This window comes from Cryptotermes secundus, unplaced genomic scaffold (assembly GCF_002891405.2).
Source record: "Cryptotermes secundus unplaced genomic scaffold, Csec_1.0 scaffold233, whole genome shotgun sequence".
Classification (NCBI taxonomy): domain Eukaryota; kingdom Metazoa; phylum Arthropoda; class Insecta; order Blattodea; family Kalotermitidae; genus Cryptotermes; species Cryptotermes secundus.
In genome coordinates this window covers 563023-586266 of record NW_019739213.1, presented here as the reverse complement: position 1 = coordinate 586266, position 23244 = coordinate 563023, and the positions used below count along the sequence as shown (strand labels likewise).

Sequence of the window (23244 nt, the reverse complement as noted above, 5' to 3'; positions counted from 1 at the left end):
TTTAGGTAAGTTTGTCTCATAAGCTGAAACTGAATTTGTTTCTAAAGTAATCATGTGTTATATTTAATACTTTTGCTATGAAACGTCTTTAAAAAACTCGGAATTATTGCATTTTTGGACTCTGTCCATCATCTGGTATTCTGGACCTTGTGATTGAGATCAGCTCTTCCTAAAGTAGGTGTCTCTCCCCCACCTGAGGACAGAAATAGATTCTGTTTCCTAAATGTTGTGTTCTCTAGTTTTTGGAATATCGGACAATGGACAAAGTCCAAAATCCCAACAATTCTGAGTGTTATATACCATTGTCAGAACCCTTTATAATTTACTTCTTTAAAGAAGAACTTCGTCAGTTGACCCACAACACATAAAAGGTAAAGCTTCCCTGTAACAGGCCGTGGAGTCCGATAGGGTTCTGAGATGTTGAGGATCCCACATTTTCTAGAAAATCGGTTCTCAGATGGCAGTAAGGTCATCAGCCTTATATGCCGGCCGCTCTTTACACCCGGGAAGATTCCTGGTACTCATTTCTATTAGAGGCTTAATCAACTTCAGGGCCATAGTGCAGCTGGAAGGATTAGGTCAATTGAAAAATCTAATAATCTCATTGGGACTCGAACCTGTGATCTCGCAGCTAGTAGCATAATGAATCAACTATGCTGCTGTGTGCCTCCATAAAATCTTACATAGCAAAACTTTTATCTGCAACATTTACAGTACAATGAACAATGTTCTAGACAGCTACAGTACTGCGTAATGAAGTAAGATGTGGAAATTTTCAAAGCATTAAGTTAAGTGGTACACTTCCATCAGGATACAGCGCAAAGGGTTGAGTACTTGACATGAACCTATAAATATTCAGCTGTTCTTACCTGAAACAGTGACATTCCCTTCTGCATATGCTTCACCAAGTGAGTTCCAGACTTTACACTGGTACATGCCAGAATGTTCCAGGTTCACAGCGTTGATAGTCAGTGTCTGGTTCCTCTCCCCCAGTTCTACATTGGCATCAGTAACAACAGGCTTACCATCCTAACATAAAGCATGAATAAACATAAATATTACTATCACACATTGGTAACATGAATGACAATTTCATGAGTTTCTGGTGGTCCAGTAGTAAGACGCTGAACCTTCCTGTATCATAGACCTTGGATTTGAGACTTTCTGCATCCACTATGACGTCTGAGCATCTCTTCCTCTTCTCTCACTACTGAGAAAGTAAAGAATATAAGAATGAGGGGAATAGAGGATGCAACTGCAACTTCTTTAAGCTTTAGGTCATCTCAATCAAAACAAATAAGCAGAATTCACCATCCTATACGCACTTCCTTCATTCTACTAAAAATGGAGACAGCACAACAAGGCCAAAGGAACATAAGTGGAGGATTTAGTCAAATATTTAATGATAAATAATAAAATATTTTATTACATTGTGGGAAAATGTTTATATATAAGAAATTAAGGAAGCCTATGGAACTGAGGAAAGAGAATATAACATAGAAGGTACAAAAAGAGAAGATTTGAACAGTGTACCAGAAAATATCAGGGAAGTTCAGGTCTCAACAATTTGAATTTGGAACTGTTTAAATATGGAGGACACCTATTAATGGAGAAACGACTTGAACTCTTTGAAGAATCAGCAAATACCAAAAGATTGGAAAACAAAATTAGTGATTAATATACATAATGGCAAATAAAAATAAAATATAATTATCAAATTACATTACTGTAAACTGTATTAAAATTATACATGGTATACTCACATACTTAGAAATAAGCACAACATTTTAAACATCAGTGTGGTTCTAGAAAAGGAAGATATTCCATGCACTTCCAGGCACTTAAAAAAATCATTAAATAATATTATCAGAATTCAATCCTATGTTGTTTATTTCGTTCATGGATTATGAGAAGCGTTGTGACAGTCAAAATTGGGAAAGGTGAGATGTGGTCTCTCCTGGAGACTATGTAATATAATGTGGCATGTAGATCTGCTGCTTAGTAACAACCATGAAATAAGCAACTATATAAAGGCTGCTGCAAAGTAATGGCCTGTAAACAACAACAGAGGGATGGTGTTTTCTGCATCGTCTGTGTCAATGGCTGCGCATGCAACAGTAGAATTGATCATGTCACTGCTAGGCAAAAGATTTNGAAATACTAAACAACCTGCTTCCATGGCCGAGATACAGGGCGCCCATATTATAAGGTAAGGTTATAAAACCACCATTTAAGATCATTTTAGTGAAAGTTTCATGTTCCTATCTCATAGAATTTAAGAACAATGATGAATAAATAATTTTCGAGCAAAATTTAAATGGCCGGCTGAATATATTACCGCAGGAGCCGCGGCCGCGGAATTTAAATGACCACGTCAAAGGGTTAAAATTATACATGGTATACTCACATACTTAGAAATAAGCACAACATTTTAAACATCAGTGTGGTTCTAGAAAAGGAAGATATTCCACGCACTTCCAGGCACTTAAAAAAATCATTAAATAATATTATCAGAATTCAATCCTATGTTGTTTATTTCGTTCATGGATTATGAGAAGCGTTGTGACAGTCAAAATTGGGAAAGGTGAGATGTGGTCTCTCCTGGAGACTATGTAATATAATGTGGCATGTAGATCTGCTGCTTAGTAACAACCATGAAATAAGCAACTACATAAAGGCTGCTGCAAAGTAATGGCCTGTAAACAACAACAGAGGGATGGTGTTTTCTGCATCGTCTGTGTCAATGGCTGCGCATGCAACAGTAGAATTGATCATGTCACTGCTAGGCAAAAGATTTGGTTGGTGAGTTAGTGAGTGAGATAACTGTTGCTGTGAGAAGCTGGTAGCTGAGGCTGTGAACCCAGAGGAAGGGGAACGTCTGCCGCTGTAACCCCTACCAGAATACTGGTGAAGACATGGGCCTTCAGATCATTTATTACAATCTACTCCCTATTCAAAGGTGAGTGTTTAAGCACCAACATTAAATTAGCCCTCCATAAGGCACTGATCTGATCAGTAATGACTTATGCTTGTCCTGCCTAGGAATTAGCAGCAGACACCTACCTTTTAAAATTGCAGCACACGCAAAACAAGGCTCTGCGCAATACTGGAAATCTTCAAAAGTACACACTAGTCCATGATTTATATGCAGCTTTCAACCTTCCTTATGTATACCATTATATGACAAAATTGTGCAGGCAACAAGCATAGTCATATAAAATCATGGGAATGAAAATGTTCACAGCATAGGACAGGCAAAGCCAGACGTAGAAAATATAAGAGGCTTAAACTTGGCCGTAGTCAAGCTTATAGCCATTCAAGTGACTAAGCTGCCATTGTAGCATGGGATAAATAAGATAGACAAGATCTGTTCTGCAAAGCCTGAACTGTCAGAGGATTTGTATATAATGTGCAAGGAAAAAGTTTAAGTAACATGCTATATGTGTGATATGTACACTTGGCAAGGTGAAGCCTAATCAGAGAGAATGTTACATCAGGACTAGGACCGCAAGGGTTCAGCTGGGGAAAAAAGAAAGAAAGAAAGAAAAAAAAAAGTCGTGAACCTCAAGGGGCTTGATGCCAAGACGAACTGATTGGCAGTAAACAGCCTCTCATAAAGCAACTCTGACTTTGATTCTGACTCTGAGATAGAGTAAAGTTGAGGCCCCATTTTGAAACATGTACATTTCTAAGAGAAAATAACAATCTTGGTCATGGATCTTGAGAAGATCAAAACAGGAATGACTGTGCTGGCGAAGCCAACAGAAGTGTAACTGACTGACTGACCAAGATAGAGGAGTTGAAAGTCAGTCACAAGTCAGCAAGGATAGGAGGTGTTAAGTATGGAATCAGTAAAAGGAATCTCGTTTTTCTAAAGCTACTACCAAACAATGGGTATGTGAAGATACAACGATCAATGAAGACAATGTCATTGACTTTATTGTAAAGTGTGCAGACTAGTGAGAGAGCCATAGTCTAGCAACAGCTAGCAAAAACAAACTGGGAAGACTTATAGTGTGCTGTAGAGAAAGTTGAGTGTGTGAATTAGCGAAAATATTATAATTACTTATAGGTACAAGTTATAAGAGTTCAATAAAATCAATTATTAATCCAAACCCCATGTCTAGTCACTAAGATGTAACAACAATATTTACATTCACAAGACTGAGAACCTGCTTCCAATAAAGGAGTGCTTACTTTGAACCAGACAGTTTTTGTTTCTGGTTTCCCTTTTGACTTGCAGAAAATGGTTAGGTTGTCATTCAACTCTATGTTCTGACTTGCATTCAGATTGGTTCTGGTTACTCTTGGTGGTATCTCTGCAAAACAATGACATATTAGACAAAATAAAACGATGATACATAATGAAGGGACTGTTTGATAGTAATAACTGTTTAACTAGAATGTAAAACTGAATAAAATTCCAAGAAAAACTGAAAATACTCTAAATATGGATGGATGAAACAGTGATAGCTGTTATAAGATTTCCAGTACTTCACAGTTCTAACCCTCAGCAGTGTCCTTCAAACCATTATTCTATTTGTAAATACTTCAAAAAAATTAAAACAGAGATTGAAAGGTATATGTGAATTACTATTGTTGTGCCCTGATAGGGGTCAATGACTGTACTCACCCCCTATCGGACGTCCATGGATATCTTTTAACCTGTGCGGTGGAAAACATGCTGCACTAGGGGGGTCCACAAATAACTAAATAACTCGAGTACTCACCAACAACAATAAAGTAAGATATAATGAAATAAAACACCATTACGACAAACAACCTGTCAATACCCATAGAACCTTCGATTAAACCCCTGGTTTCAACTTCCTACATTAACTGTCCATAATATGCTAAACCTAAATGGCACAAACCAACACCTTTTATCCCTTTCTCAACAAAAATTTATATCTTAACATTAAATGATGGCTTATGGCCAGGCTTCAGAACAAATATCAAATAATTTTCTGACTGTCTACAATACTTCAAAGTAAATAATGTAATCAGTGTCTCCAATGGGACTGCAATGAAACCTCCCACTGGTTCTGATAGTACTTGTACATACAGTTCATCCATTGCTACTTCTGTCACAGGGAAGTCTTTGTCATAAGAACCTATAATTTCAAATAATTTCTCTCTACAGTTCACATGTACTACTCATAGTTTTTCTGGGACTACTCACAGAATTTGTAATTTTAAAACTCTAGTTTAAATCTGCACGATTTTTAACCCACTTCCAAGGACAAGCTTATACACCACTGGCTAACTGTCTCTGAATTCTTCTCAACATCTGATGGTCTAAAATTCTCTGGTGTGGGAACACAAAAGTTGTTGAAATAACACCCACTATAAACATTAACCCTTCAAACAGCGAGAAATTGCATTCTTCCAACCATGTCACTTTATCGCATCTTCTACTTACAACTTTCCCAGACAACTTGCAGGATAAGGTTTCTCTGAAATGTATAAGAACACACACACACCAACACTTTTACTTGTAACTTCAAACTCAGTACAAGGATGAATGCTTCTACTATTTCAAACTATTCATACAACCAGTAATTATTCTCATTACTTGAATTCTTGTCCACTACTGCTACATGGTTTCTGCCATTACTCAAAGTCCAGTTACTTTCCACAAAAAGAACCAGCAAAGTCAATCCTCCTAGAAATGTGATAGCCAAGATCGTTCGCTTTTTCGTGCAAGATTCTATAATTTTATATGTAACAATTGCATAAATGTTGATGAACAAAACATTCAAATGCACGAGCACTTTCAAATTTCTTTAAATTAACAAACTCACATGATTAGCATTATCTACAACCTCAAACCAACATGCCAGTATAAATACAAATGGTTACTATCCAAACTTAATTACTAAACCAGATGCTGGTATATAAACCATCACTCAATAATTCAGAATTACTCTGTTACTCCCAGGTTTATACACTAAAATAGTTTAACCAATTTTATACTAAGATCACATTAACCAACCAAAATCATTGAACCAGAATCATATATTGACAACCATCAGTGATCCAAACACAGCAAGTACTCACGCTTACAAAAGAGGATGACATCTGACTCCATTGCATCACCTTCCTACCATGCGACTGTTCTGAGCGACTCTTAAAGTCAAAGTGTTTGCGACTCCTCCCATCCAAGCCCCTCAAAATTCAACATCACAGAAAGCTGCTCGCACAAAACCAATAGTCAGCAAACTGTGCAGTGGCGAGACTTGCCTCGTGTCATCACTTAATTTTTCAGCAATTTCTATAGACTGTACAACTGACACTGGATGGCTAAAGAAGGTACGGCGTCTCAACTCTGGCTTCCGGCGGGTTTCCAACTTGTGGTTCACCCGACATATTTAAATTTATACAACTTATAATTATTTTCTAATCAATAAAATGTAAATTTGACCCCTTGTTAGGATAAAGCATACCCATTAATAACCTGGGGCACAACACTATGTAATATGACATAATGGCTGGAATAATGGAGCCAGAAGAAATTGTCTTCTGCTAGGCAATAGCTAAATAAACACATTTCAGCAACAATGAATAAACAAGCAACAACAGAGGACTTCTTGGAAGTGGTGTTTCTATGTCCTCCATGCTGAGGTTATGAACATATTGGTGGTAAACTGCCAGTTGCAAAGTAACTAAAAATATAACTCTGGCAGTGAGATGTGAGACAGTCACCAGCCCATAGGAATGTGAATATGGAAGCCAAGAAATCTGCATTGTTGGAAGCCATCACCTAGCAGCAGCTAGCGAAGACAAACTGAGAGGACTTAGCGTGTACTGCAGTGAGAAGATGAGTGCATGAATTAGTGGAAGCACTGTAATTATATGACGTTACAATCCATAAGAATTCAATAAATCGAATTAACAGTCCAAACCCAGTGTCTAGTTACTAACAAATGATAATATAAACAGGGTTAGACAAATGTTTGTTCCATTCACTAGTAACAGTTCTACTTTCCAGACATATCTCCACCACCCACACCGCTGTAATTCTCTACACCAGCCTACTTACCACTACATAACATAAGAGATATATCAAATATTGTCCCCTATATTATATAAGATGTAAGATTATGTGAAGAGACCTTTAGTTTTTTTACTGAACTTAGGTGCAGACCGTGTGTCCTTCAACATGTTTCATGGATTCGGTGGCTGTCAATAACTTTCTTTGGACCAAATTCTGCCACAGGTGATCCAATTAAATATATGTTCATAAGGGCACTTTGGCTTTCACTTTTCAGTGAAGAACTGAATTTATTGTCTATTAAATTCCTTTGGCTGTAACCATTTTCACAGTTTCAGGCCAAAAGCGTAATATAAAAATAAACTGTAAAAAATGAGAAAGCAGCCTCAGTGTGGAGTAACTTTGGCCAATACACCACTTGAAATTACATTCTTTTCATATAACATGAATTTAAACAATTCTATTGATATCTTTCCTGTTTAATTTTCAACAGTCTTATTTTATCTTTGTGTGTTTCACAAATCAGAATTTCTAAGGTTTAAAAAGTGTAGTAATTTCAGCTATCCCAGATCCTATTAAATCCTTTCTAGGCTAGGTAAATGTATCAATACAAGTGTAGCTTTGGCAGTAATATCATATGCCTTCATTCTTGAATTAATTTTTTTGTTATGTTTTTCTCCCTTTTCAATTTTGTTTATATATGTTTTGAATATCATTTTATTGCTATATCCATGTCAAATGTACACATTTGAAGAGACTGAATTTGCAAGTTTTAGTACAAAGATCTTTCTGTATTTACCTCACACATGTTTAAAATTTTCCGCATCCTGTAGGCATTTGTAACATGTAGTACTTTGAATTGACTGAGAAGAAGGTCTTTCTTCTGAAATACTAGTGATTAACTTTAAAAACTGACATAAAATCCATGTGGAAGTGAAGAATTAAAACAAATAGATACTGTTTCTATGTCATCAGAATTCTCTTCACCAATAGCAATGCCAGAAGCAACATTTTCCAAATGCATTTTCTAACAGTTCCAGTAAATCAGATATGCTTTTACCATACTCACTTTACTAATTTAGTAACAAGCAATCCAGTGTGCAGTTTCTGCAGTTTAAGTAATTTTTCATTTAGAAATGTTGCTACCAATCCCTTTGTGTTGAATTACTATAAAGTTTGAACATTAATATTTGAGCATAGCTTCTTCTAATTGACTAATTAATTGTTTCGAATAAGGAAAAACTGCCTGATCAGTGGAAGTTGTCTATTATTGTACCAGTTCATAAAAAGGGTGATAAAACTGACTGTAGTAATTATCGGGGATATCACTGCTATTAACTTCATACAAAATTGTATCCAATATTCATCTCTTAAGGTTAAGTCAATATACAGATGAAATTATTGTGGATCATCAGTGTGGGTTTGGACGTAACAGATCAACTACATATCAGATCTTTTGCATTCATCAGATATACAGATGAAATTATTGTGGATCATCAGTGTGGGTTTGGACATAACAAATCAACTACAGATCAGATCTTTTGCATTCATCAGATATTGGAGAAAAAATGGGAGTACAATGAGACAGTACATCAGCTATTCGAAGACTTCAGGAAAGCATATGATTCAGTTAAGAGGGACGTATAATACAACATTCTGATAAGAGTTTGGGATACCCATGAAACTAGTTAGGCTGATTAAAATATGTTTCAACGAACCATACAGTAAAGTCCATATAGGTAAACATTTTCCTGATAAATTCCCTATCCAGAATGGTCTAAAACAATGAGATGTTTTATCGCCACTCCTTTTCAACTTTACTTTAGAATATGCCATTAGGAAGTTCTAGGAAAACCAGGTGGGACTGAAATTAAATGGGATACATCAGCTGCTGGTATATGCTGATAACGTGAATCTACTAGGTGATAATATAGATACCATAAAGAAAAACACAGAAACTTTAATTGACACTAGTAAGGAAGTTGGTCTAGAAGTAAACGCAGAGAAAACTAAGTACGTGTATATATTGCTATCTCATCACCAGAATGCAGGGCAAAATCATGACATAACAGATATTTTGAAAATGCGGCGCAGTTCAGATATTTGGGAACAGCTATAACAAATCAAAACCTGATTCAGGAAGAAAATAAGAGGAGACTGAATTCAGGTAATGTTTGCTATAATTCAGTCCAGAACATTTTGTCTTCTCATCTACTGGCTAAAACATAAAAATTAGAACATAAAACTATAATTTTACCCATGGTTCTGTATGGGTGTGAAACTTGGTCTCTGATATTAAGGGAGGAACATAGACTGAGGGTGTTTGACAAATGGGTGCTTAGGAGAATATTTGGATTGAAATGGGATGATGTTAGGGGAGGTTATAAAAAACTATATAATGAGGAACTTCATAACTTGTACTCTTCTCCAAGTATAATTAGAATGATCAAGTCAAAGAGGATGAGATGGGCTGAGCATGTAGCACGAATGGAGAAGAAGAGGAATGCATATAGGATATTGGTGGGAAAGCCAGAAGGAAAGAGACCACTATAGAAGACGAAGATGTAGGTGGGTGGACAATACTAAAACCGATCTTAGAGAGATAGGATAGGATGGTATGGACTGGATCAATCTGCTGAGGGTAGGGACCAGTGGAGGGCTCTTGTGAGCGCAGTAATGAAGCTTCGGGTTCCATAAAATGCTGGGAAGTTCTTGAGTAGCTGCACAATTAGCGGTTTCTCAACAAGGGCTCATATCCATGAGTGAGATATCTTCTTCAAGAAGTGGCACATTTTTCATGTATTTCAGACTGGCAACAATAACAAGATGCTGAAACATGTGATCATCAGTTTTCTTAATTTTGCAAGGGATGTACTACTTTGGGGGTTTCAGCATTTAATGCTTCAAAACACTTTCTATGAGGTCTGGGGAGATGCTGGAATGGTACTTCAGATCAAGAAACAAGGCAGGCCGTGTCATAGCAGTTAGTCGCTGGCTTCACACCGTGGCAGCCCGGGTTTGATCCCGGGTCTAGTCAAGTGTGATTGTGGTGGACAAAGTGGCTCTGGGGCAGGTTTTCTCCGAGTACTTCGGTTTCCACTGCCAATCTTTATTCCACCAAATTCTCCATCATCATAATCACCAGGGGCAGCCTACTATAGGCCAATCAGTGGCCGCCGTGCCGAGTGGACCCAGTTGGACTCCACCCCCCACTAAACGAATTTAAAAAATAAAAAAGAAACAAGGCAAAATATACATTATTGAAAAGATTTTTATATTTTGGGCACATATAACATCTTGCAACTTCTGATTCTCTGCTGCAACCAATTATTCATATCTTTCTTGCAATATAGAACATTTTATTTTCATCTATAGAGTGCTCTGAAAAGGATTCAGTTTTTTTTACGAAGTATGTGACACGAATTTGTTGAAAATTAAAAAAACTATAGGTATATAGTGTTTGCTTAATGCATAATTTTGTTTTCCTAACTTATCTTTATAACTACAATTGTAGGAATGAGAAATTAGTACAAGTAGCGATAACTGGAAGTACATAGTTAGAACTTGGTTGGATTACCACTTATCTGGACTAAGGTTTTCATGGTATTACTTGGTCTGAAGGTGACTGCTTGTATAGTTCCTTCAAGTAGGCTGCAGCTACCTCTTTCCAAAACCATAACAGCTACCATACACAATTTTCATCTTCCTACCTCTTCGAGCATTTCATAAGCTCTGCAGTTGAAATAGCACCATTAAATAAGATATATATATGGGTGTTTAAATAAACAGCAAAGCCATCAATCAGGCATTTCGTGATATACATAATGTTTTCAGTATTAAAGTATCTGTTTCACTGTTATATTTTGTATTCTTACCAGAGATGGTAAGGTTCCCTTCAGCTTGCTCTGTACCCAGTTCATTCTCCACCAAACAGCTAAACATCCCTTCATGTTCTGGCTGGACAAGTTTGATGATTAGAGACTGGTTTCTGCCTCCCAGCTCATAACTTGCATCAGTTACCACAGGTATGCCATCCTGCTTCAAAAATGGTAACATCTGATTTAACCCAACAAATAGCTGACAGCATGTCATCTAGCAACACAACATACAACTGTCATCATGCTGATGAACTGCTACTTGTAGATATGTTAAACTTTGTAAATGAGATACCTTGGACTGAAAGCTCACTAGATACTGGAAATGTTAACTAATAGTGTCTTCATCCAAGTAACATACCCAAGTGAAATATTTTACCATAATGCTGACATGCAAAGTAATAAAACAATAATTTATTCATGCTAGCCATCAATATAGTCTTGGAATATTGTATACATTTTACCACAACATGTTTCAACCTATATACAGGTCATCAAAGGGTTGACATCTTTCTGTACCTTGTAACACAAATCCCTACTGATTATAATGCATCACGATGCATGTGATGTAATGGATTTGATCAACACGTTACTAGACAACAGCTCTGCAAACATGGTCCAACATGCGACAGTAGAGGAAGCTGTGTTTTCTGTAGATCCGACTGATGTACCAATAGATTGGATGGATAGTGATCACGTGATATGTGTTTACTGTAGTTCCATGTCCATTCCGCGACATAGACGACAACCCCCCTCAAAGGATCAGACCATGTGATGTACAAAAATTGATAAATTCCTTGAAATTTTTAGTTCCATGTCCATTCTGCGACATAGACGACAACCCCCCTCCAAGGATCAGACCATGTGATGTACAAAAATTGATAAATTCCTTGAAATTTTTAGTTCCATGTCCATTCTGCGACATAGACGACAACCCCCCTCCAAGGATCAGACCATGTGATGTACAAAAATTGATAAATTCCTTGAAATTGAGAAAGGCCCGTGGAATTGACGGCATCCCAAATGAATGCCTGAAGCAACTTCCAAGGCGACCACTGGTTCACCTAACTCATTTATTTAATCATTGTCTTCGGCTCTCTCATTTTCCAGATACTTGGAAGGAAGCAAAAGTAATAACTTTACCTAAACCCGGTAAAGACCCATAATTCCTTCAAAATTTATGTCCAATGAGCCTCCTGTCCACAACAGGAAAATTATTCGAAAAAGTAATTTTGAAATTACTACAAAAACATATTGAAGAAAGAGGCCTCCTCAATGCAAGCCAGTTTGGTTTTCTTGCAAGTTACAGCACGACATTGCAATGTATGAGGCTGGTGGACCACATAACCCTTAATTTCAACAATAAAATGTCTACGGCTGTGGTGTTCTTGGACATCGATCAAGCCTTTGATACCACGTGGCACTCAGGCTTGCTGTATAAGTTATCAAAATTGGAATTCTCGAACAGTTTGACCAAGCTTATTGGGTCCTTTCTTTCTCAACATAAATTCAGGGTTTCGGTTGAAGGCAAAATGTCAACCCCAAGAGAAATGCAAGCAGGGGTGCCATAAGGTTCAGTCTTTACCCCTACTCATTTCAATTTGTACATAAATGATGCACCCCAAACACATTGTGTTCACCTGGCCCTCCTTGCAGATGACACCTCTCTGTATGCGACAGATCACAAGGAGGTTTTTATTGTTAGAAAACTCCAGCGCGGTCTCAGCTCTATGGAGACCTGGTGTCAGCACTGGAATATTCAAATTAATGAAGATAAGACTCAGGGGGTCTACTTCTCTCGTGGTCATCGACTGCCTGAGTCTTGTCTCACTCTAAATGGATGAAATATTCCATCTTTAAATAGTGCAAAATATCTAGGTGTAATCTTCGATAAGAGAGTTACATGGAGATTGCACATAGAAATGATCGAATGACTTATGCTAGTCCTGCCTGGGAAATCACAGCAGACACTCATCTAGTGAAATTGCAGCGCCTGCAAAACAAGGTTCTCTGCACCACTGGCAATTTTCCAAGGCGCACACTGGTCTGCAATTTGCACATGGCATTCAAAATCCTGTACGTATATGACTATATAACAAATTTATGCAGGTAACAAGCAGAAGTCATACAAAATCACGAAAATGAGAATGTTCGCAAAATTGGACAAGGCAAAGCCTAACACAGAAAGTATAAGAGGCTTAAACGTGGCGGCGGTCAGGCATACGACCGTTCAAGTGACTATACTGCCATTGTAGCAAATACTAGTAGAAATAGGGCATAACCTACTGTACTGAGCCTAGATTGACAGAGGCCTTGTATATATTGTACATAGAAATAGGAATTAAGATTAAATTTGTAAACATATGTAAATACTGACAATGGACTTACTAATACAGACTATGACTGACAAATGACAGACCCGACCTCTCGTCAGAGAGGGCACCCCAAATGGACAGGGCAGTAACTTCCGTATAAGGAAAAAACAAAAACAAAAAAATCTGGTAATGAGACCCAGCCGGGGCTCAACACCAAGACAGACAGACTGACCGACCGTCAGTCGCAATGTGACTCGGACTTGGGACAGTTACGAGTTACAAGTTATGAGTAGTAGTAGCAGCAGAAGTATGCAAACAAGAAAGCAAGTCAGTTCTTGGTAGTAGATAGCCACGGGAAGTTCATAGTTGAAGAATTAGAAACCGGCCTGTGAAGACTTAACGTGTGATGAGAAGACCTTATTTATATGTAATATTTGGAGTGTGTAATTCAGTGTGTCTGTTATAGTTCCTGTGCTATAAATCCATCAAGACTAGTGCAGATAGACTGAACAGATTAGTGTGGAGTGATTGTAATTTGTGTAAAGCAGCAATAGTGTTATAATTAATTGTAGTTATGACCTGTATGTGGTTAATAAATCCAATTACCAATCCAAACCCCATCTTTAATCACCCAAACATGTGACTGAATTATGTATATTCAATTTTTATTCATAACTAACAATGGATCCATTATTAGTGGTCTACATTTTATACTCCTTATTCTATCAGTTCAATTATCCTGTATGCACTGATTTCTCTAACTATTTTAAAGTGAGTAACCAGATTCTCAAGAATTACTAAAACAGTGTTATGGAAGTGGGGCAAGATGGATTCATGTCATTGACCTGTGTCTGCCTCCTGTGACATCTGAAATGTTCATGGAAAAGAACGACTAATAATAAAGCTGAGGTATCCAAGAATATTCTAGAAACTTCCCTACTTATGACATTCCTGTAGAAGAAAAGGTTGAGAGCTAGTGAGCCAGTCACTGCGTTAGTGTGTCAGTAAGTGAGTGATAGGGTCGGTTAGTTTGTAATCAAAAGATTATTCGAAAAAGTAAGGCCTTAAAAGTTTTCCAGTCAGTTGCTGGGTGAGGAAGTTTTCTTTACAGTGAAGTGCAGCTCAGTCAAGCTGAGTTCAGTGTAGTATAGAGCAGTCAAGTGGAATTTAAAGGAAGGGAGTTCAGTACTGTGATCAATGGTGTTGATGTGAAGTAATCAGTGAACAAAGAGAACTGATATCAAGAGCATAAATGGGTATGGACATTGGGATACTATTTCCTCCATATATTTATGATTGCTACAGTATAGTTGTATCCATTACTTGTATTTCACATGTCAGTAATATTCAAAATAGGTGCTCTCAAAAAATATATATGCAGCTGGTAGAACATACTGCAAATCTCTTCATGACTGTACAGGAATATTTTATTGTTTACTGTGGGTGTACAGAGGTTTTGAAGCTATTCTTGTAGCCTGATAAAGACCTGCAATAATACAGAGTGGGGCGCACAAACTTCCTTCTTTGAATGCGAATAAAAGAAAAATTATTGCTGATAGACAAAATTTATGTTTAGCTAATGAAAGAACATACTTTAAAGTTTTAAATCATGTAGTTTTAAACAAAATATCTTGAAGGTGGTGGCCACCGTTCTCTGTGCACTGATGCAACCGTTTTCTGAAGTTCCCCTCTGCACGTTCTAACATGTGCACCAGAATTTGGGCTACTTCCTGCCGAATAACATTCTTCAGCTGAAGCAGGTTTGTGGGGCGATGTTTAAAAACCTCTGCCTTGAGGTATCCCCATAAAAAAATCATAGGGCGTTAGATCAGGTGAGTGCGCTGCCCACGGGATGTCACCTCGAAGCAAGATGAGCCGTCCGGGGAACTTTGCCCTCAAAACTGTCATCGAAGCTTGGGCTGTGTGGGCCATGGCACCATCCTGTTGGAACCAGACATTTCCTAGATGCATTTCTTCAAGAGCTGGTTCGAAAAAGTTTTTAATCATGTCCACATACCGCTGTGAATTGACAGTAACTGCATGATTGTCTTCTTCAAAAAAATAAGGGCCAATAACTCCAACTCTTGACAACGCACACCATACTGTCACCTTATCACTGTGAAGTGGCCTCTCATGGAGCTCTCTGGGATTGTTACCACTCCAATAGCGCATATTCTGCTTGTTGACATATCCGGATAGGTGAAAATGTGCCTCATCACTAAAGAAAACAAGTGCGTCAGGGGGTAAAGCTTCCAATAACGTTTCGCACGCCATTATTCGGTTCTGGAAATCACGTGGTGACAATTCTCGCACAACAACCATCTTATAGGGATGGAAATGAAGATGTTCGTGAAGAATTCGGCGCATTGAACGATTGGATATGTCTGGGGCAACTGCATGTTTGCGAGCGGAGCGTCTTGGAGATCTCAAAATCGACTGTTGAACTGCCTCCACAGTTTCTGGTGTCGTAACGGTCTGTTGTCATCCTGATGATTTTTTCACCACACTCCTGGTTGTCCTAAAGTTCTCTACCCATAAAACAATCGATTTCCGGTCGGGAACCAGACCTCTGGGCTTAATTCCAAAGTGAGTATGGAATGCACACTGCACCGCCATGTAGGAATGGTTGTTCGAAAAATAGGCTTCACCAGCAAACGCACGCTGCTCACTCATCCACCTCATGTTTCCTACTGAGGGGTATTAGACAGAAACTTTAGTGACTGCTGCATTTGCCGAGCCTATCCCCATTTTCCTGCGACCTCCTTTCCCTTCACAATGCGTCTTCACAAAAAGGAAGTTTCTGCACCCCATCCTGTATATGGCACTGCACTATTCACTTTCTGGCAAAGAGGGTTACGTAAATTGATGTTTTATTTCAGGTGGTTGCACTATCATCCCTGCTACATGTGTTTTATCAGCATATGTAAACTTGTAGTCAGATTTTCCTTGATTCTTATCAATGCCAAGTTACTTTACAGCAATGAAAATACGATTTTTTTACAGCTGTGGTGGACGTATTCTAACCAACCTCCACAACAGAAGAGAGTAACAGAGTATTTGCAAAATTTTGATAATCAAGATGATAACGAGAATTTTCCCTAGTGGATCAATTTTCTCAAGGCGAACACAATTTATATCAGCCAGACTTTCACAGCACACTGAAGAGTATTAATTATCCTTTTTCAATGTAAATATCAGTACTACTTGCTTGACAAGTTGTTTTTGTGCTAGAATTATGTTTTGCATCCTAGTGAAGAATGCAAAGGCAGTTATTTGTAAATTCTCAGAGTTTTTGAGTGTAAAAACAATGCATTGAGATCAAGATATTTTTCCAGATTCAATCTACAAAATTCAAGACTTATACATGCTACAATTTATGTTGTAAAATTACATATATATGTATAAGTTGTCCAGATATTTAATTTTTAATTTCTTGGATCTGCATGAAAGGCAATAGGAAGGATATAAATATCAGAGCATGGACACTACAGAGGCATTAGTATCTACTAAATGTAGCTGGTAGGCTACATAGCAGTTGCATGTAATCACATGGTGCTAACCTAAGAAAGAATATGAATTTGAAGCATGTGAACCTAAGGGTTTACGTCCCACACAGCACCATACAAAATTGTTCAAGGGATGTGAATGCCACTAATGATGGTAGCACGTCAGACAAAGCAAATGTCCTATGTAGTGATTTACCACAAATTCCACTGGTGCTTCATATATTATGTGCACATACTGCTAGATCATCCCATGCTGCTTGTAAAAGGTGGTTCAAATATGACGGGGACTGATGTGTGTGTAAACAAGCCACAGTGCGCAGCAGCTGTGCGACCTTGAGAGAGTGAAGCCACAACCTCCACCCTCCCTCCTGTTAGGGTTAGAATCTGTTCAGTCCTGTCTGGAAGTTACTAGAGTGATGAGTGAACAGACGGTACTGTGGAGCGTGGAACAACGCATTGTGATCAAATTCCTCATTGGAGAAAACGTCCCATCCGCTGAAATTCACCACAGACCCCAACAACAGTATGGGGAAGAGTGTCTCTCACGGACCTGTGTGTTTGAGTGGTGTAAGTGCTTCAGAGAGGGCAGAGAGCGCGTGCAGAATGAACCGCATGATTGTTGGCCACGAATATCCGTCACCAAGCCAAACATTGATCGTGTAGACGCGCTTATTCGTGAGAATAGGTGCATCACTATCAAGGAACTTGGAGCAATGCTGTCCATCAGTGTTGGTAGTGTAGAAGACATCATGAAATACCACCTGCACTATTGCAAGGTGAATGCATGGCGGGTACCACGCACTTTGACGGACGTGAACAAAATGGTGCACATGCAAGTTGCCAGTCATCTCCTACAGCAGTTTGAAGACGAAGGTGATGCATTTTTGAAGTCTATAGTGACCACCGATGAAACGTGGGTGCACTACTTCATTCCCAAGTCCCAGCAATCATCACGCGAGTGGCGACATACCAGTTCTCCCAAACCCAAGAGAGCGTGGAGGAGCCGTTTGGCAGGAAAAGTGATGGCAACGTTCTTCTGGGACTGGCAGGGGGTTATCCATGTAGACTTTTTGACAGATGCCAGAACAGTCAATGCAGCTTATTACTCAGACCTCCTGGCAACAGACGTGAAGGAAAAGATCCAATCCAAGCGGAAGAGAGGTGGAAAGCGGGTAGCATTCCTTCAAGACAATGCACGCCGCCATACGGCCAAAACAACAATGGTAACCCTCCGGAAATTGAAATGCAACCTTCTGACACATCCGCCGTACAGTCCTAATTTGGCCCCAAGTGATTTCTACCTGTTCGGAAGGCTCAAATCAGACTTGCAAGGCATGCAGTTTGTGGATGACGCCGTCATCCAGACTGTTCGGGAGTGGAAATGCCGCCAACCACAAGCCTTTTTGAAAATGGCATCAGGATGCTTCCAGAACATTGGAAAAAATGTGTTGACTCTGGAGGGGAGTACGTTGAAGACTGACATGTGCAAGTAAGTGTTTGGCAATTATGGTTTAAAAAAAAATCAGTCCTGGTCATATTTGAATCACCTTGTACCACCACTAATTGCATGCATTACATGACACTGTTATTAGAAAAATTTTTCGTGCCCTGTACTGGTAACTGCTGGAATGCAGGAAAACAAAACATAATTTCTATTCAGCTGTTGCAGGCCTGTACACTCTCCTTTTCCACAGTTACTGTTTCTGTTTGCTTAGGTTATGGGACCATTTCAGGAATGCTGGTTTGGACCTGCAAAATGACATAATGAGTATGACAGTATTCCTACACTGGATGAGACCTGACAATTACTGTACCGCAACTGATCGTATTCCACGTTAATGGAAGGAGTGTGTTGACCTTGGCAGTGAGCAGGGAACTGATGCTATGACTTACTTTTTTCATTGATCCATGATATCTGTAATGATCACACAGAAGAAGCTTCTGAAAGCCTCACATAGATAACACTGTTTGATAAAAGGTCCTTAACTTGTTGCATGACAACTTGTATCATTGCTTGTCTGTATGATTGACTGATTAGTATTTTAATTGAGTACCCACCTTAAACCAGAAGGTGTCTGGGTATGGCATTCCCTTTGACTTGCAGAACATTGTCATGTTACTTCCAAAATTTGCTACCAAGTTCTTGTCAACACTTAGGTTGGTTTCAGTTATACTTGGTGGTTCATCTAAAAGTTGATGACATGCATAAGAGAACAGTATATGGAACTTTAATTTCACTTAAAATACCTGGTAAGTAATCACTAGTGATAATTTGCTTAAAAATGAGTAACAGTATGAGATATAGACAGAAGAGGAATTAAGAACAGAGTCGTCTGGAATGTGACATCATATAGTTTGGCCAGGAAGTACCAATATGTGAAAGCCCTCCTGCATGCTTTAAACACATAGAGCAACTGGAAGATGAGGATGCATTATTACTTATACCTGATCTGTGTTAACCTTCAAGGATCATACACTGAAACTACATTTTACCACTTTGTGACACAAAATCTGAAAGCCGGAATAATGGGATGTATAAATGTGTCCATTACTAGGCAACGGTGGGGTAAAGATGTTTTGTGGCAATAGATATGAGTGCAACAATAGAGGAATCGGTGTGAGCAATGTAGACTGTAAATCCATTGCTAGGTAATGACCCATACACATGCAGAAGGGGAACGTATCACTTATGCAGTGATGTCACGCAACGATAAAAGTTATGTTGCAAGTGGTGTTCTCTGGGTCCACTATGAGGCTATATGACTAGACTAGCCGAGTTCAGTTGAGTTGGTGCAGTGTAGTACAGTGCAATGGAGTGGAGCAATTTGGTTGGCGAGTGAGTGAGTTAGTTAGAGGACATCTGCACTTCAGTCCTTGTGAGCTGTTGTTATTAGAAGCTGGTAGCTGAGGCACAGAAATAGTTCGGGAATTCAGAGTAAGAGGAATGTCCACTGTTGGAAGCCATTACCAGACAATGATTGGTGAAGACACAGCAGACTGAGAAGAGTCAGTGTTTGCTGTAGTGAAATGCAGTATGTGTGAATTAGCAATAATGCTATAGTTGCATGTAGTTAAATTCTGCAAGAGTTAAATCAATCCAATTACCAGTCCAAACCTTGTGTATAGTCACTCATACACATGACAATATATTTATCATGCTTATTATGTTTAGCACTTTAAGATGAAAGTGACCAGAGTGCTCAACATTAATGAAACTTACATGAGCTTAAAGCATAGTTCAATGTCACACAAAATACTGAATATGGACTATATCCTAAATTCTCAAAGTTGTGACATTGTATTTATTTTGTGGGTGAACAGCTTCAGGGAAAACTAGTTCGAGGATAACAGAACCAGGGAGGACTAGTCCTGTTTTTATGTGCAAGTATATCAAGAGTGGTGACACTTACGGACTTCCAAGTAGAAATCCATATCCTGCCTTTGTGAGCTTAATGTAGCTATACACTTATACCAGCTTGAATCCAGGTGGCTAACAGGATCCAGTGTGAACCCCACCATTGGGTCATATGTCACAATCTGATTCCGATGTGGCTGTTGTCCCATTTGTATCTAATTTATAGCAATCAGAAGTAACATGTTAGACTACATATGATTAAACCACATCATGATCTCCAAATACATGGTAAATCCAAAACACACCAAAACTGTGAGACACAAAGAAACTTATTTCTGTGTACAAAGAAACGACAAAAAGTATATTTATCATTTCACAATAAATCAGTGTTTCAAACAACAATCAGTAACCATATTAATGAGTGGGACTATATAAAATACAACAAAAAGTTTCTGTGAATTTGAAATATTACACAATTGATGAAAAGAGAAGAAAGATGCTTATTCAAAGTATCTTGACACTACAAGGGATGCAGATCAAGATGAGTACAGAGAGCAGTGTCATACGCAAACATGAAACCCTCAAAATAAATAGACAGCACTGGGGAAGTATGTGACTGAAATAGAACTGAAATACTTAAGTGACAAACCAAAGTTTAGAATGCAATAAAGGACATGAAAGTAACTCAAGAGAATAAATGACAATTAAATTCCATTATACATAATGAATGGAAGCAGTGTTATATAATTTTTAAGCTGATGAAAAACAGCAGGTGATGAGAACACTGATACTATTATCACTACAAGAATTATCAACAGATCTAAAATTGTAAAATGTAACAAAGCTTTGGGATGAAATTCATATTAAAGTACTGAGCTAGTGGTGAAACTTCTGACTTGTATTTCAGATGTGTCTGGTTAAAACTTTATTTTGGGCATTGACTTATTGAGGCTTTTTTCACCTCATGACTCGTAGTATGCGGGTTCAAATACCCGGCGGAGGTCGTCGAATTTTTAAGGGCAGAAAAATTCAGGGAACAAGTCCTCCAGGAGGGACTTTAAGCTGTGGGTCCCGTGTCGTAGCTTTATGGCACGTAAAAGAACCTCATGTCTCCAAAGGATGCCACTGAGCAAAATTACGGACGTTTCCTGCCCAACAGTAGTCTCTAATACCTCTGGTAGATGGGGGAAGCATTATAGATACCACTCAGCTAGTAGAGACCGATCTCGCTGGCTGGGCAGGACTGATGGTAAGCACCAGTACCGGTAGGATATAGAGACTGGTAGAATATCATAGAGGGAAGCACAATGGACAAAGACAACCCACCCTCTCCAATAACTAACTAACTAACTAACTAACTAACTATTGAGGCTTTTCATGGTTCTTCTCAGTCAATTCAGACAACTGCTGGGATAGTACCCTAAATTTGATCATAACTACTTCAATTCACATCCTTTCAAATTCATTTTCACTTCATTTATTATGCAACATAGTGTGTGTCAACATGTTCTATGTTGAGCCATGCATGAAGTGATATCTAATTTATGATACCAGAATATATGAATTCAGCAAACTTTTCTGCAAACAATAAGTGGTTAGCCAGAAGATGCATTTATTTCAACACTTATTTTACAAAAAAGTGCAAAAGTGCAAAGTTCAAAAGTGGTCGATAGGACTCTGATTATATCCCCCAGTTAGGAAAATCCATATATATTCAACTTGGTTTACTTAATGATGCATTCAATTGTGAGGATTATACAGTGCTGAATGATAGGACTATTAGAGAAATACTGAGACTATGGAATCAATGTGAGGTGCATGTGTGGTGCATTTCTCTCATTGGCACTTTGTAGGGATTATACCCACATCCACATATACGTATTTCAACTGTGCTACCCGGTTTAAGTGCACCTTATAACAAAATTATTGTTTTTAATTCTGATTTGAATTTAGTAAAGTATTGAATTATGGATGCCCCTCCTTAAAACAAAGCTTCTTATAATTTTTTTGGTAAAAGTGTTTGTACTTTCCAACATATGCATGAAGACAAAATTTATTTACCCTAGCAGGATCTGTAAAAATATACTTCAGCCAATTGCTCTTTGTTCTTGTACCAGAAATTATCAGAACAATAATAAGAGGAGAAATTGATGCTGACAGCAAAAAGTACTGCCACTCATCAAGCTGTCTGATGAGTCAGTTAAAATAACAAATTACATTAAACTTCAATAATCTCTTTTAAGACCTCATTATATATGATGTATTAATGTTCATAAAATCATATAAAATAACACATTTAAGAGAAGAAACACATACTTGAAGCTTACCCTGACAAATGTTCATTTCAGGGTTAATTCTGCAATATTACTTACCTTTCTTCGTTTCAAATATGATCGTCCAATAAATAACTGTACTTCAGTGTCAGCATCATGTGACCGACATGGCACAACAGCTTTATCATCTTCATTAGCTAGTATAATGTTGCTAGCAGTACGAAGCAGTAGACTCTCCTCTAGGCTCTCACCATCTGCATAAGCAACACAAAGCTACTATATTAACTACAGTTCCTACATTTGATTACAAACCAAGGATTTGAAAGGGACAAAATGTAACATATCCTAAACACACAAGTAAAATTATTCCAATGTCTAAGTACCCTGCTGTTAAGTTTTGTAACGGATACAGATTTGAAAGTCAATGTATTTTTTGCCCTGACAGAGGAGAGTGGTCAGCTTTACAATCAGGTTGCCTTTTACTTGAAGTGGAGGAAGATGTGCATTTCACAGATGTTATATTCTGAGTTAATCCGTTTTGGTCATTTCTGGCAGGAGGTCTGTATTTGGTTGTGGCAGTGCTTTCTGCTTTATTAAGTTTGGATTATAATGTGAGGTGTTACATTTAAAAACACATGGTGTAAGCTGAAATATATATATATCTGAATGTTATGCAGGTATGTAATAAATATATCATCGTCATTAGTAATCTGTCAGACGACAGGTCCACAGTCTCTTCAAAAACAATTCCTCCACTTAATGCGATCTAGAGCTTTCTCCTTCAAATGACTGTTTCCTCTTCTGTCCCCAAGGCCATCCAGCATCTTCTTACGTCTTCTTCCTCGTCTTCTTGTCACTTCTATCCGCCCCTCTATCTTTCCTTCAATAACTTCTTTTAGAAGGCAGTTTCTGCGTAAAACATGTCC

At 38.2% G+C, this 23244-nt stretch overlaps 1 protein-coding gene across 2 annotated transcripts in view; it reads right to left on the bottom strand.

Annotated features, from left to right (window-relative positions):
• LOC111871665 (obscurin) overlaps positions 1-23244 on the bottom strand; it is an 82174-nt gene that overhangs the window by 19122 nt on the left and 39808 nt on the right. Inside the window, exons 10-15 of one of the 2 annotated variants that reach the window (XM_033754343.1) lie at positions 22418-22572; positions 20101-20260; positions 18749-18876; positions 10870-11032; positions 4198-4319; positions 870-1029 (exon numbers count right to left, since the gene is read on the bottom strand). In XM_033754343.1, the coding sequence (XP_033610234.1) occupies positions 870-1029; positions 4198-4319; positions 10870-11032; positions 18749-18876; positions 20101-20260; positions 22418-22572 (888 nt within the window). The remainder of the gene's footprint in view (positions 1-869; positions 1030-4197; positions 4320-10869; positions 11033-18748; positions 18877-20100; positions 20261-22417; positions 22573-23244) is intronic. The other variant, XM_023864918.2, reaches the window with a different exon arrangement.